The sequence below is a fragment of the Muscardinus avellanarius genome (genome assembly GCF_963383645.1).
Source record: "Muscardinus avellanarius genome assembly, chromosome: 12".
Taxonomy (NCBI): domain Eukaryota; kingdom Metazoa; phylum Chordata; class Mammalia; order Rodentia; family Gliridae; genus Muscardinus; species Muscardinus avellanarius.
The window spans coordinates 29322025-29335624 of NC_137798.1; the positions used below are offsets into that span (position 1 = coordinate 29322025).

A 13600-nucleotide genomic window follows, 5' to 3' on the forward strand; every position below is an offset into this window, starting at 1 on the left:
ATGGCGGCGGCGGCGGCGGCGGCAGCAGCAGCGGGGGCTGCGGGCGGTCGGGGCTCCGGGCCGGGGCGGCGGCGCCATCTTGTGCCCGGGGCCGGTGGGGAGGCCGGGGAGGGGGCCCCGGGGGGCGCAGGGGACTACGGGAACGGCCTGGAGTCCGAGGAACTGGAGCCTGGGGAGCTGCTGCTGGAGCCCGAGCCGGAGCCCGAGCCCGAAGAGGAGCCGCCCCGGCCCCGCGCCCCCCCGGGAGCTCCGGGTCCTGGGCCTGGCTCGGGAGCCCCTGGCAACCAGGAGGAGGAGGAAGAGCCGGGACTGGTCGAGGGTGACCCGGGGGACGGCGCCATTGAGGACCCGGTGAGGGAAGGAGGGCGAGCGAGCAGGCCGACGGCGGCCGGCGGGCCGGGTCACGGGAGGCCCAGAGCTCCGGCGAGCGAGCGGGAGGCTGGAGGGGGTGGGGTTGGGCGGGGAATAACGTGGCTGGGGCCGGGACCGGTCTTGGATCGCCACAAGGCGCCCGGCGGCGTAGACTCGGGCGTCATGGGTGCCTAGGGTTGTTCCCGAGAAGGTAACTTGCATTTCTTTTCATCACGACCCTCGCGTGGGGCCAGGGAAATGGCCGAGCATGGTTGGGGCCGCGTGCCGACCGAGAGCACGGCACAGCCCCTGCGTTGGTTCCTCTTAAGCTTTTCTGCATGCCCTCCCCACTCGTTGTAGGAGCTGGAAGCTATCAAAGCTCGAGTCAGGGAGATGGAGGAAGAAGCCGAGAAGCTAAAGGAGCTACAGAACGAGGTAGAGAAGCAGATGAATATGAGCCCACCTCCAGGCAATGGTGAGTGAACTGGCAGTTGCACGCGCAGTCGTGTCCTCCGTTTGGAAGGGTGGTGGGGAGCACGGGGTGTGTGGCATTAGATGCTCAAGACCCTGGAGCTGTTTGAGCAATTGCTGGGCAGGTGCTGCGGTCATAGTCCATTGTGTGTTCTACTGACCTTTGTGAGAAGTAAGCTCTGTTTTGGTAGTGGTTGTCTTGTGCCTCCCTTTGTCCCTGTTATTAATGTGTTTCTCTTTGTTCTTAGTCTGCCTCTACCCTTCTTGTGGAGGTTGCCAGCTGGCATTTGACCTTCAAGTCTATTTTTTCTCTTTTTTCAGTTGGAGACCCTTTAGTTAGGATTCCTAAGAGAAACCGCAGGGCTGTGAGGGGCTTCTTTAGTCTAGAAATGTCAGTCTTAGCCTACTTAATTTTGTTCATCCTAAGGACATTTCAACTAAAGCTCTTCAGTGGGGGCTTGATTTGGAAGTGGGGAATTCTTACATTTTTCTCTAATTTGTCATATTTAGTGAGAACCTGCTGTGTGCTAGGCACTGTTCTAGGTAACAGGGACAGCAGGGGACAAAATGGAATGGACCCAAATCCTTCGTTATTAGTTTATACTATTAGAGGTGGTGGAAATGCTCACATTGCTCCAGTAGAAAATATACTTGTTTTTAAAATTATTTTTTCAAAGCTGGCCCAGTGATCATGTCTCTTGAAGAGAAGATGGAAGCTGATGCCCGTTCTATCTATGTTGGAAATGTATGTATTGGGGCTCTGATTGGAGTCGTGGGGGGGCATTCTTGTTTGGGGCAATTATTGAGTCTTGAAAGGAACAGCTTCACAAAGGTGACGAATTTGAATGGGAGGTTGAGAGGAGGTAAACGGTGGAGTGGTCGACCAAGGTTCTGGGGTTGATGTGCTTTGGTGTGTATAGATTTCTTGAATCAAAGGCCAGGCAGGCTGCCCGTTGAGAGAGGAGTTGCCCAGTATCTGTACAATGTCCCCTTTTTAGGTTGACTATGGTGCGACGGCAGAAGAGCTGGAAGCTCACTTTCATGGCTGTGGTTCAGTCAACCGCGTTACCATACTCTGCGACAAATTTAGCGGCCATCCCAAAGGGTAAGTAAGGGAATAAATTGAGGTCATTTTAATCACAGTTTAAAATAGATAGATTGAGCAAGTCAGATGTGGTGGTGCATATTTGTGATCCCAGTACTTGGGAGGCTGAGACAGGAGGATCATAGGTTTGTGCCAGTTTCAGCTATTTACTGAGGCCTTCTGCAACTTAGTGAGACCCTGTTTCAAAATAAAGAATAAAAAATTGGGCTAGGGGTGTAGCTTGAAGGTAGAAGGCCCTTAGGTTCAATCCCCAATATGGCAAAAAAAGAATATGATTCAGTTGTGGTAGTGCAGGCCTGTGATCTCAGTGATTTGGGAAGCTGAAACAAGAGGATTGTAGTAGGATCAAGACCAGTTTCAGAAAGCTGGGCTTGGTGGCACAGGCCTGTAATCCTAGTACTTGCGGAGGCTGAGACAGGAGGATCACAGATTCAAGGACAGCCTCAGCAACTTAGTAAGGCCTTTAGCAACTTAATGAGACTGTTTGAAAATAAGAATAAAATTGGCTGGAGGTGTAGCTTGGAAATAGAATGCCCCCTGTCTTCTGTCTCTAGCACCATTAAAAAAAAAAAATACCTGGGTAGGATAGAATTGATGTCATGGAAAGTTAGATGTGGATGAGATCTGGGATGAGGAGGGACAGCTTCTAGTTAACCCCCAGCTAGTTATGTCCAGATAGAAATCCAGCTTTGTGTGGCTTGTTTTCTATTTATTTTTTTTATTTTTGTGGTACTGGGGATGGAACACGGGATTTTCTACCTCTGGGCTCTACTCCCAGACCTATTTTATACTTTATTTGGAAAGAGGGTCTCATTCAGTAGCTGAGGCTGGCTTTGAACCCATGCGATCCTCCTGCCTCAGCCTCCCAAGCGCGGGGATCACAGGCGTGCGCCACCGCGCCCGGCTGCAATAAGTTATTTAAATTGTGAACACTTTAGACTCCCAACAAAGCATGTCTGCAAGGTGGATATAATATGTGAGCTATTGGTGAACTCAGAAAGGTAAAGTGACAATTGCTCTTTCAGGTTTGCATATATAGAGTTCTCAGACAAAGAGTCAGTGAGGACTTCCCTGGCCTTAGATGAGTCCCTGTTTAGAGGAAGACAAATCAAGGTAAGCCCTGTGCCCTTTTTTTTTTTTTTTGGGTGGTACTGGGGGTGGAGCCCAGAGGTTTTCTGCCTCCGGGCTGTATTCCCAGACCTATTTTTTGTTTTATTTGGAAATAGGGTCTCACTGAGTTGCAGAGAGCCTCACTCAGTAGCCGAGGCTGGTTCTGAACCCGTGCGATCCTCCCGTCTCCGCCTCCCAAGCGCGGGGATGACAGGCGTGCGCCATCGCGCCCGGCTCAGCCCTGTGCCCTTGCTGTTGTGGTTCTGTGTGAACTCCAGGTGGACTGTAAGGCTTTCTGTTATGTATCCTCTATTTTCAGGTGATCCCCAAACGAACAAACAGACCAGGCATCAGCACGACAGACCGGGGTTTCCCACGTGCCCGCTATCGTGCCCGGACTACCAACTATAACAGTTCCCGCTCTCGATTCTACAGTGGTTTCAACAGCAGGCCCCGGGGTCGCGTCTACAGGTCAGGATAGATGGGCTGCTCCTCTTCCCCGCCTCCCATGAACCCTGTTTGCTTCATTCTCTCCTGATCTGAGGACCCTCCTGCCCTTCCCTGGTCTCCAGGGCCTTGGTCTCCTGCCTGTGCGGGGTGAGGAAGATAGTTGCAGGCCAGGCCAGGAGGCCAGTCTCATCATCTTTTCTGGCGTAGAAAATGGTGATAAGGGTTCAATCTATTCGGAGGGATGCTTCCTTCTCCAGCTTTTTTTTTCTTGGGAGTTGGTAGCAGTGAAGATATTTACACTGAATGTTAGGAAGCAACAGAGCCTAGGGCAGGGAAAGCACTGCTTGGACATTGCTACTTTTCCCAGATTTATGGAGGGGGTAGAAATTTGAACCTTCCTGGCAGAATACCAGAGGCTTGTTGATCTTCCCACGGCCATGTGGGAGGATTTTGAGATATTTACTCTAGTCAGCCAGTCTTTTTCAAGGTTAACTTTCTCACCGGGCCTAGTGTGGTGCCCATGTTATGGCTTGCATTTATAGTTATCTCTACTTTGAGTCAGATTAGGCGTATCAACCTTGGTTTTTCATAAGATTGGGTTTAAGAACTGTGGAGAAGTGAAAACTGGATAAACAGTTGGTCCTTTTTCTTGCTCCTGTATCTGTTGGCACTTCTTTATTGCCACTACTTGGCAAATATTCTGTTAGTGCCCCGTTGCCGCGCCCCCCCCCCATTTGCCAGGTGTGTCGCTATTTCTGGGATTGTGGCGTGAGTTTTAGGGTACTTGAAAATTTCTTTTCCCCCTTCACAGTAACTGGGGAAAGGGCCCACGGGGAGGGGCATGTGCTGAACTATCTAGTGTCATGTTAACACATAACTCTCCTTCTTTCTTCCAGGGGCCGGGCTAGAGCGACATCATGGTATTCCCCTTACTAAAAAAAAGTGTGTATTAGGAGGAAAGAGAGGAAAAAAAGAGGAAAGAAGGAAAAAAAAAAGAATTAAAAAAAAAAAGAAAAACAGAAGATGACCTTGATGGAAAAAAATATTTTTAAAAAAAAAGATACACTGTGGAAGGGGGGAGAATCCCATAACTAACTGCTGAGGAGGGACCTGCTTTGGGGAGTAGGGGGAGGCCCAGGGAGTGGGGCAGGGGGCTGCTCATTCACTCTGGGGATTCGCCATGGACACTTCTCAACTGCTCAAGCTGCTCCCCATGTTTCCCTGCCCCACTTCACCCCCTTGGGGGCTGCGCAAGGGTAGGTGGGCATGGGTGGTAGGAGGGGTTTTTTTTACCCAGGGCTCTGGAAGGACACCAAACTGTTCTGCTTGTTACCTTCCCTCCATCTTCTCCCTGCCTCCCACAGTCCCTCCTGCCTGCTCCTGTCCTGCCAGATCTGCCACCACCCTCCCCTCCAAGGCTCCCTGCCCCTCCAGATTGCCTGGTGATCTGTTTTGTTTCCTTTTGTGTTTCTTTTTCTGTTTTGAGTGTCTTTCTTTGCAGGTTTCTGTAGCCGGAAGATCTCCGTTCCGCTCCCAGCGGCTCCAGTGTAAATTCCCCTTCCCCCTGGGGAAATGCACTACCTTGTTTTGGGGGGGGTTTGGGGTGTTTTTGTTTTTCAGTTTTTTGTTTTGTTTTGTTTTTTTCTTTGCCTTTTTTTTTCCCTTTTATTTGGAGGGAACGGGAGGAAGTGGGAACAGGGAGGTGGGAGGTGGATTTTGTTTATTTTTTTAGATCATTTCCAGGGGGCGGGAATTTTTTTTAAATATGTGTCATGAATAAAGTTGTTTTTGAAAATAAAAATTGTTTGGCCTTTGGGTGTAAAGATCATTTATCTTCCCGTTCTTAGATTGCAGATGGCTGCTAATTGTACTTTGTGGAAGTACTGGTGGTGTGGAAGGAAATTCCCATTTATAAATAAGGAGTAGGAGTTAAATTACAACTAGCAGGAACATCATGTGTTTAGTTAAGGATGATTAGTTTTCTGGCTAGTGAAAACGGTAGGATTAGTCTAGTGGCATGTCTATCTGTTCTTGATAGAACTACAGTACATAGGAACTGTCCATATTTATACCCTAGATTCTTAGGTGGTCTGGATGATTTTTCTACTTCAAAGTGGGGTCAATAAATACGTAAATATTTTGTTAACAGACAATTGTACAGTTTTTGTTTTGGCCATGCAGCCACCACTTGATATGTTTAGCTAACTTAAAGTCATTTCACTAATTAGGACTTTACAACTAGCACTTCTTTTTTTTTTTGGTAGTTAGTTGGCCACCTTTTGTGTGTGTATGTGTGTATTTTTAATTTTGGAAGTCTCGCTAAATTGCTGAGGCTGGCTTGGAACCTGTGAACCTCCTCTCAGCTTCTGGGATTACCAGTAGCGCGCCACTGTTCTCCACTTTTTTATTTCTTGGTACTGTGGATTGAACCCTGGGGCATTCTACCTCCGAGCTGTACCTCCAGCCCTATTAATATTTTGAAACAGGCTCTCACTAAGTTGCTGAAGCTGTCTGTGAACCTATGATCCCCCTGTCTCAGCCTCCCAAGTATTAGAATTACAAGTATAGTGTGCTATTACACCTGGCTTATATGGTGTCTCTAAATTGCTGAGATTGGCCTTGAATCTGGTCCTTTTGTCTCAGCCTCCCAAGTGCTAGGATTACAGAAGTGAGCTACTCTGCCTAGCTCTTAGCTATCTTAATGTTTCCATTTTATATTCTAATGTCAGGTTGCTCTTAAAAATTTGGCCATTTTAAGCCAGGCCTGATGTAATCTCAGTACTTGAGGGAGACGAGAGGATCACCGCTTTTGCAGGTAGTGAGACAATATGTAAAAGCCAGAGCTGGGCGTGGTGGCACATGCTTGTAGTCCCTCCATTTGCGTTTAATCCCAGCATTCTGGAAGCTGAGACCAGAGGATAGTGGTTCAAGGACAGCCTCAGCTACTAAGTGAGGTTCTCCACAACTCACTGAGACCCTGTTTCAAAATAAAGAATTAAAAAATGGGCAGGGGATCTAGCTCGGAGGTAGACTGCCTCTGGGTTCCATCCTCAGGCCCGCAAAAAAAAAAAAGTAAAAATGCAGGTGTGGTGACATGTTTATAATTCCTGTACTTGGGAGGCTGAGACAGGAGGAGCACCAGGTTTGAAGCCAGCCTCAGTTACTTAGGCTCTCAGCAACTTAGACCCTGTTTCCAAATAAAATATAGGTCTAGGAGTGTATCCCAGAGGTAAAAGGCCCCTAGGTTCCATACCCAGTACCACACACAGGTACACAAAAGTAAAGAGCCAGTGGGGTATGGTGGGTGGTACATGTTTGTAATCTCAGCATTTGGGAGGCTAAAACAAGGATTGGGGTTCATGGATAGCCTCAGTTACTTAGGCTCTTTGCAGCTCAGTGAGACCCTGTTTCAAAATAAGGCTGGGGGTGTAGTTCAGAGATAGAATGCCACTGGGTTCCAAGTCTAGTACCACAAAAATATGTGAAAAATAAGTAAAGTAAAAAGCCAGGTGTGGTGGGACATATCTATAATTCCAGTACTTGGGAGGCTGAGACAGGAGCATTGCAGGTTTGTGGACAGCCTCAGCCACTTAGGCCCTCCACAACATAGTGAGACTGTTTTCAAAACTATGTGCAGCTTGGAGGTAGAATGCCCCTGGTTCAATCCCCAATCTGCAAAATTAAAATAAAATAGGGCTGGGAGCCAGGCGTGGTGGCGCACACTTGTAATCCCAGCATTTGGGAGGCTGAGACAGGAGGATCGTGGTTTGCAACAGCCTCAGCTACTACTTAGGCCGTTTGCAACTCACACCCTGTTTCAAAACAGAATAAAAAATAGGGCTGGGGGTGTAGCTCGGAGGTAGAATGCCCCTGAGTTCCATCCCCAGTACCGGGGAAAAAAACAGGGCTGGGATATAGTTGGGAGGTAAAATGCCTCTGGGTTCAATTCCCAGTGCCACAAAAAAAGAAAAATGTTTTTTTCTGTTTGTTTTTTGGTGGTACTGGGGTTCCTGGAAACCCTTCTACCACTGGGTTACACTCTCAGACCCATTTTTATACTTTTTTTAAAAAATTGGAAACGGTCTCTTTTAAGTTTTGTGTTTGCTCTTAGCTTTTTTTTTATTATTATTTTTGGGGTGGTCTTGGGGTTCCTGGAAACCCTTCTACCCCCGGGCTACACTTCCAGACCTATTTTATACTTTTATTTGGAAACAGGGTCTCCTGAGCCAGCACGGCTGGCTTCGAACCTGCGCGATCCTCCTGTCTCAGCCTCCCAAGCGCGGGGATTACAAGCGTGCGCCACCATGCCCAGCTAGCTTTTATTTTTTATTTTTTCTAAAGGGGGTTCTTTTTTTGGCTTTTTTGGAACCGGGGATCGAACCCAGAACGCCACACCTGCAAAGGAGGCGCTTTGCCACTGAGCTACAGCCCAGCCTCCGAAACAGGGTCTCTTAAGCCAGCGCAGCTGGCTTCGAACCTGCAATCCTCCTGTCTCCACCTCCCAAGCGCGGGGATTACAAGCGTGCGCCACCACACCCGGCTAAAAATTGGTACTAAATCACTCCCCAGTGTAAGCCTTTGTGGATACCCCATTATTTGCAAGGTTTCTTTTTTCTATTTCTTTTCTTTTCTTTTCTTTTCTTTTCTTTTCTTTTCTTTTCTTTTCGCGGGTCTAGGATGGAACCCATGGGCATTCGCCCTCCGAGCTACACCCCCTGCCTGATTTTTTGTTCTTTATTTTGAAACGGTCTCACTAAGTTGTGGAGTACCTCACCTAAGTAGCAGAGGCTGTCCGAGAACTGCGATCCTCTGGTTTCAGCCCGAATGCTGGGATTGCAAGTGTGCTTCACCACGCCTGGCTGCAAGATTTCTTAATGTTTTGGCCTCTCATTTTGCCATTTATTTTTGGTTTTGTACTGTCTTAAGCATAATGACCTCTGACCTAGAGGTTATCATGCTCTTTTCTCTAAAGAATATTAGGTTAAAGAAGTTATCTGGTGCTGGATGTAGTGGCGCACGCTTGCAATCCCTGCATTTGGGAGGCTGAGACAGGAGGATCGCACAGGTTCGAAGCCAGCCTCAGCTACTGAGTGAGGCTCTCAGCAACTTAGCGAGACCCTGTTTCCAAATAAAATATAAAATAGGTCTGGGAGTATAGCCTGGAGGTAGAAAAACCTCTGGGTTCTACCCCTAGTACCACACACACACAGAAGTTATGTTTATTTCTCTGAATGAAACCTTAACCCAACTTTCAAGTTGCATTTTATTCTGAATCTCAGGTCAGTGTTCAATACACACACACACACACACACACACACACACACACACACACACTATCTATATATATATAATATATATATATAGATAGTGTGTGTGTGTGTGTGTGTGTGTGTGTGTGTGTGTTGCTGGAGATGATATTCAGGGGCCTTCTACTTCTGGGCTACACTCCCAGACCTGTTTCATACTTTATTTGGAAACAGGGTCTCACTAAGTTGCTGAGAGCCTCACTCAGTAGCTGAGGCTGGCTTTGAACCTGTGGGATCCTCCTGTCTCAGCCTCCCAAGTGCTGGGATTACAGGCTGTGCCACCATGCCCGGCCATATTTTTTTTTTTTTTTTGTGGGTCTGGGGATGGAACCCAGGGGCATTCGACCTCTGAGCAACAGCCCCTGCCCTAATTTTTATTCTTTTATTTTGAAACCAGGTCTCACTGAGTTGCAGAGGCCTCACTAAGTAGCTGAGGCTGTCCTTGAACCGGTATCCTCAGGTCTCAACCTCCTGAATGCTGGGATTACAAGGGTGCACCACCACGCCCAGCTCTATTGTTTATTTTGAAACAGGGTCTTATTAAGTTGTGGAGGGCCTGAGGCTGACTTCAAACCTACGATCCTCCTATGTCAGACTCCCAACTACTGGGATTACAAGTGTGCACCACCACGCCTGGCTCCCAGCCCTTTTTTTTTTTTTTTTTTTTTTTTTTTTTTTGCGGGTCTGGAGATGAAACCCAGGGACATTCGACCTTCGAGCTACACCCCCTGCCTTATTTTTAAAAATTCTTTATTTTGAAACAGGGTCTCACTGAGTAGCAGAGGACCTCACTAAGTGCACTAAGTGGCTGAGGCTGTCTGCGAACCGCGATCCTCCAGTCTCAGCCTCCCGAATGCTGGATTACAAGCATGCGCCACCACTCCCCGCCCAGCCCTTATTTTTTAATGTTGAAACAGGTCTCACTAAATTGCTGAGAATCTGCAATCCTCCTGTCTTAGTCTCCTAAATCCTGGGATTACAGTCATATACCACCATGCCTGGTTATGGTTTTTCTTTTTATACAGTTGGAATAATGTATGGTGATCTTTTGGGAAAACAGTAAAAGCCTGGAGTGTGTTCAGTATTAACTCCTTGGAAGAAAGTGAACCTTACTGAGGATGCTGTTAATGTTGGGAAGACCTTATCTGTCCACCAGGGGGCACTAAATGCTTAGTTTGAAACGATCCCTATAAATTGGTTCTTGGAGGGTAAACTATTTTATTGTATGGGGATTGAACTCAGGGTCATTCTACCTCAGAGCTACACCGCAGCCCTGTTTTATATTTATTTTGAAATAGGGTCTCAACTAGGTTGATCAGAGTCTCACTACTTGCTGGGATTACAAGTGTGTGCCACGTGAGGGTAAACTTTAAAAAAACTTTTTTTTTTTGGCGTGTCTGCGGATGGAACCCAGGGACTTTTGACCTCTGAGCTACACCCCCTGTCCAATTTTTTATTCATTATTTTGAAACAGGGTCTCTGAGTTGCAGAGGGCCTCACTAAGTAGCTGAGGCTGTCCTTGAACCATAATCCTCCGGTCTCAGCCTCCCAAATGCTGGGATTACAAGCGCGTCACCATGCCCGGATTAAAAAACCTTTTTTTTTAGCCTGTTTTTATAAACAGGTACAGCCAGCCGGGTGTGGTGGCACATGCTTGTAATCCCAGGATTCGGGAGGCAGAGACAGGAGGACCACAATTCCCAGACAGCCTCAGCTACATAGTGAGGCTCCTTACAACTCAGTGAGACCCTGTTTCAAAAATAAAGAATAAAAAATTAGGCCGGGTGTGGTGGCCGCACGCTTGTAATCCCCACGCTTGGGAGGCGAGACAGGAGGAGGATTGTGCTGGTTCGAAGCCAGCCCGGCTGGCTTAAGAGACCCTGTTTCCAAAAATAAAAAAAAGTATAAAATAGGTCTGGGAGTGTAGCCCAGAGGTAGAAGGGCTTCTAGGAACCCCAGTATCACCACCAAAAAAAAAAAAAAAAAAAAAAAAAAAAAAAAATAGGGCTGGGGTATAGCTCAGAGGTAGAATAAAACTCAGAGGTAGAGCCAGGTCTGGTAGCGCACGCTTGTAATCCTAGTGCTTGGGAGGCTGAAACAGGAGGATAGCACAGGTTCCAAGCCAGACTCAGCTACTTAGTGAAGCTCTCAGCAACTTAGTGAGACCCTGTCTCACTACAAACAAACAAACAAACAAAACAAACAAACAAAACTCAGGTAATAATAATAATTATCTCAGATAATTAACTCAGATAATAATAATTAACTCAGATAATAATAATTATCAGGGGTAGAAAAAAACTTTTTTGCAGTACTTTTGTTTGTTTGTTTTGTTTTTTTGGTGGTACTGGGGGTGGAACCCAGGGGCTTTTCTACCTCCGGGCTACACTACCAGACCTATTTTATACTTTATTTGGAAACAGGTTAGTCAGATATTTAGAAGGTTTTTGGGTGATGTAAAATAAAAAACTGAAGATTGGACCCAGAGCTTTCTACATACTAGGCAAGCAGTGTACCACTCAGTTATGTCCTTTTTATTTTTATTTATTTATTTTTTGGTACTGGGGATTGAACCCAGGAGCATTCTACCTCCAAGCTACACACCCAATCCTATTTTATTTTTATTTTGAAATAGGTTCTTGCTAAATTAATGAATCTTACTACATTTTTGTGTGTGTATGTGGGTCTGGGGATGGAACCCAGAGGCATTTTACCTCTGAGCTACACCCCCTGCCCTATTTTTTGTTCTTTATTTTGAAACAGGGTCTCACTGAGTTGCAAAGGGCCTCACTAAGTAGCTGAGGCTGTCCACTAACCGCGATCCTTCTGTCTCAGCCTCCCAAATGCTGGGATTACAAGTGTGTGCCACCACGCCCGGCTTAGAATCTTACTACTTTCTGAAGCTGTCCTCAAACCTGTGATTCTCTTGTCTCAGTCTCCCAAGTACTGGGAGTAAAGACATATGCCACTACGCCTTTTATTTTTGAGACAGGATCTTGTTATTTTTCCCAGGCTGGCCTTGAATTTGTAATCCTCTCCATCGTCTGGAGTGTCTGGGATTATAGGGTGTTTCACCATACCCTGCTAATACAGTAGATTTTTTTTTTTTTTTTTTTTGGTGGTGGTACTGGGGTTCCTGGAAACCCTTCTACCACCGGGCTACACTCTCAGACCTATTTTATATTTTTTTATTTGGAAACAGGGTCTCTTAAGCCAGCGCGGCTGGCTTCAAACCTGCACCATCCTCCTGTCTCTGCCTCCCAAGCACGGGGATTACAAACCTGTGCCACCACGCCCGGCCCTAATCTGGTAGATTTTAAGGAAGGATTTCCCTAACCTGACATCCTGACATTGGTAATAATAAAAACCAAACCTAGTTTTTTGTTTTCCTTTTTAAATCCCCCCCTCCCCTCCCCTCCCCTCCCCCCCCCTCCCTCCCTCCCTCCCTCCCTCCCTCCCTCCCTCCCTCCCTCCCTCCTCTCTCTCTCTCTCTCTCTCTCTCTCTCTCTCTCTCTCTCTCTCTCTTTGTCTGGAGATTGAACCCAGGGATTCAATTGAACCCGGATTCAAACAAGTATTTACCAAGTTCTGAGCACCGTTACAGGTGCTAGGATTTGTTAGAGAAAGAAGAACGACTTGGCAAAGGAACTTTACTGAAGAAAGGTGTCCATTTGCCAGTTGTGGTGGCCCACACTTGACAGGAGATCCCAGGTTCACTGCCAGCCTCAGCTATTCAGTGAGGTCCTTTGCAACTTCTTGAGACTCTGTTTCAAAATAAAGAATAATAAATAGGTCTAGGAGTATAGCTCAGAGGTAGAATGCCCCTGGGTTCAATTCTCAGCACCACACACCAAAAATATTTTTTGAAACAGGGTTTTGCTAGGTTTTAAGAGTCTTGCTTAGTTTCTGAGGCTGGTTTTGAACCTGTGATCCTCCTGTCACAGTCTCCCAAGTACTGAGATTACAGGTACGTACCAGAACACCCAGCTCACTATTCCTTTTTGTGGCTGAATAATACTTCATTTTACAAATATACCATATTTTACTTATAATCAACTGATGGATATTTAAGTTATTTCTATCTTTTGGCTACTACAGGTAGTGCTGCCAATTCATGTGTATTGGGGATTGAACCCATGGACAGTCTATCTCTGGGCTACACCCCTGGCCCTATTTTATATTTTATTTGAAATCAGGGTCTCACTAAATTTCTGAGGATGGCCATGAAGCTGTGATCCTCCTATCTCAGCCTCCCAAGTGCTGGGATTACAAGTGTGGGCCACCGTGCTCGGCCTGTTTATTCTCTTTAGTATATATAGCTGGGGATAAAGTTTCTGGATCACATGAAACTGTGGTCTGAATGTTAGGCCCTCTAAATTCATATGTTGAAGCCCTGACCCCAAAAATGATGTTATTAGGAGAAATCACTTTGGGGAAGTGATTTGGTGTTTAGGACAAATCCTCCCTGTGGGGTTAGCACCCTGTTAAGAGGACTTGGAAAAGCCAGGCATGGCGGTACATACCTGTGTTTCCAGTACTTGAAAGGCTGAGAGAGGAGCACAAGTTTGTGGCCAGACTCAGCAACTTAGTGAGACCCTGTTTCAAATAAAAAATAAAATAGGGCTGAGTGTTCACTCTCCAGGACCACACACATACACGTAAAATAAATTAATTAAAAAGGAGGCCACATAAAGCTACTTTGCCCCTTTACACCATGTGGAACAGTGAGCAGGTGCCACAACTTAGTGAGACCCTGTTTCAAAATAAAGAATGAGCCAGTGTGGTGGCGCACGCTTGTAATCCCCGC

General features: G+C 46.7%; 1 protein-coding gene across 1 annotated transcript; it reads left to right on the plus strand.

The window, feature by feature from the left end:
* LOC308271580 (polyadenylate-binding protein 2) lies at nt 1-4423 on the plus strand (the record flags this gene model as incomplete). The annotated part of the gene is made up of 7 exons (XM_080707995.1): nt 1-351; nt 712-826; nt 1500-1567; nt 1821-1927; nt 2953-3040; nt 3357-3508; nt 4384-4423. 7 exons carry the CDS (start codon nt 1-3, stop codon nt 4421-4423), a joined length of 921 nt encoding a protein of 306 aa, XP_080564121.1.
* Between the last annotated feature and the right edge of the window lie 9177 nt (nt 4424-13600).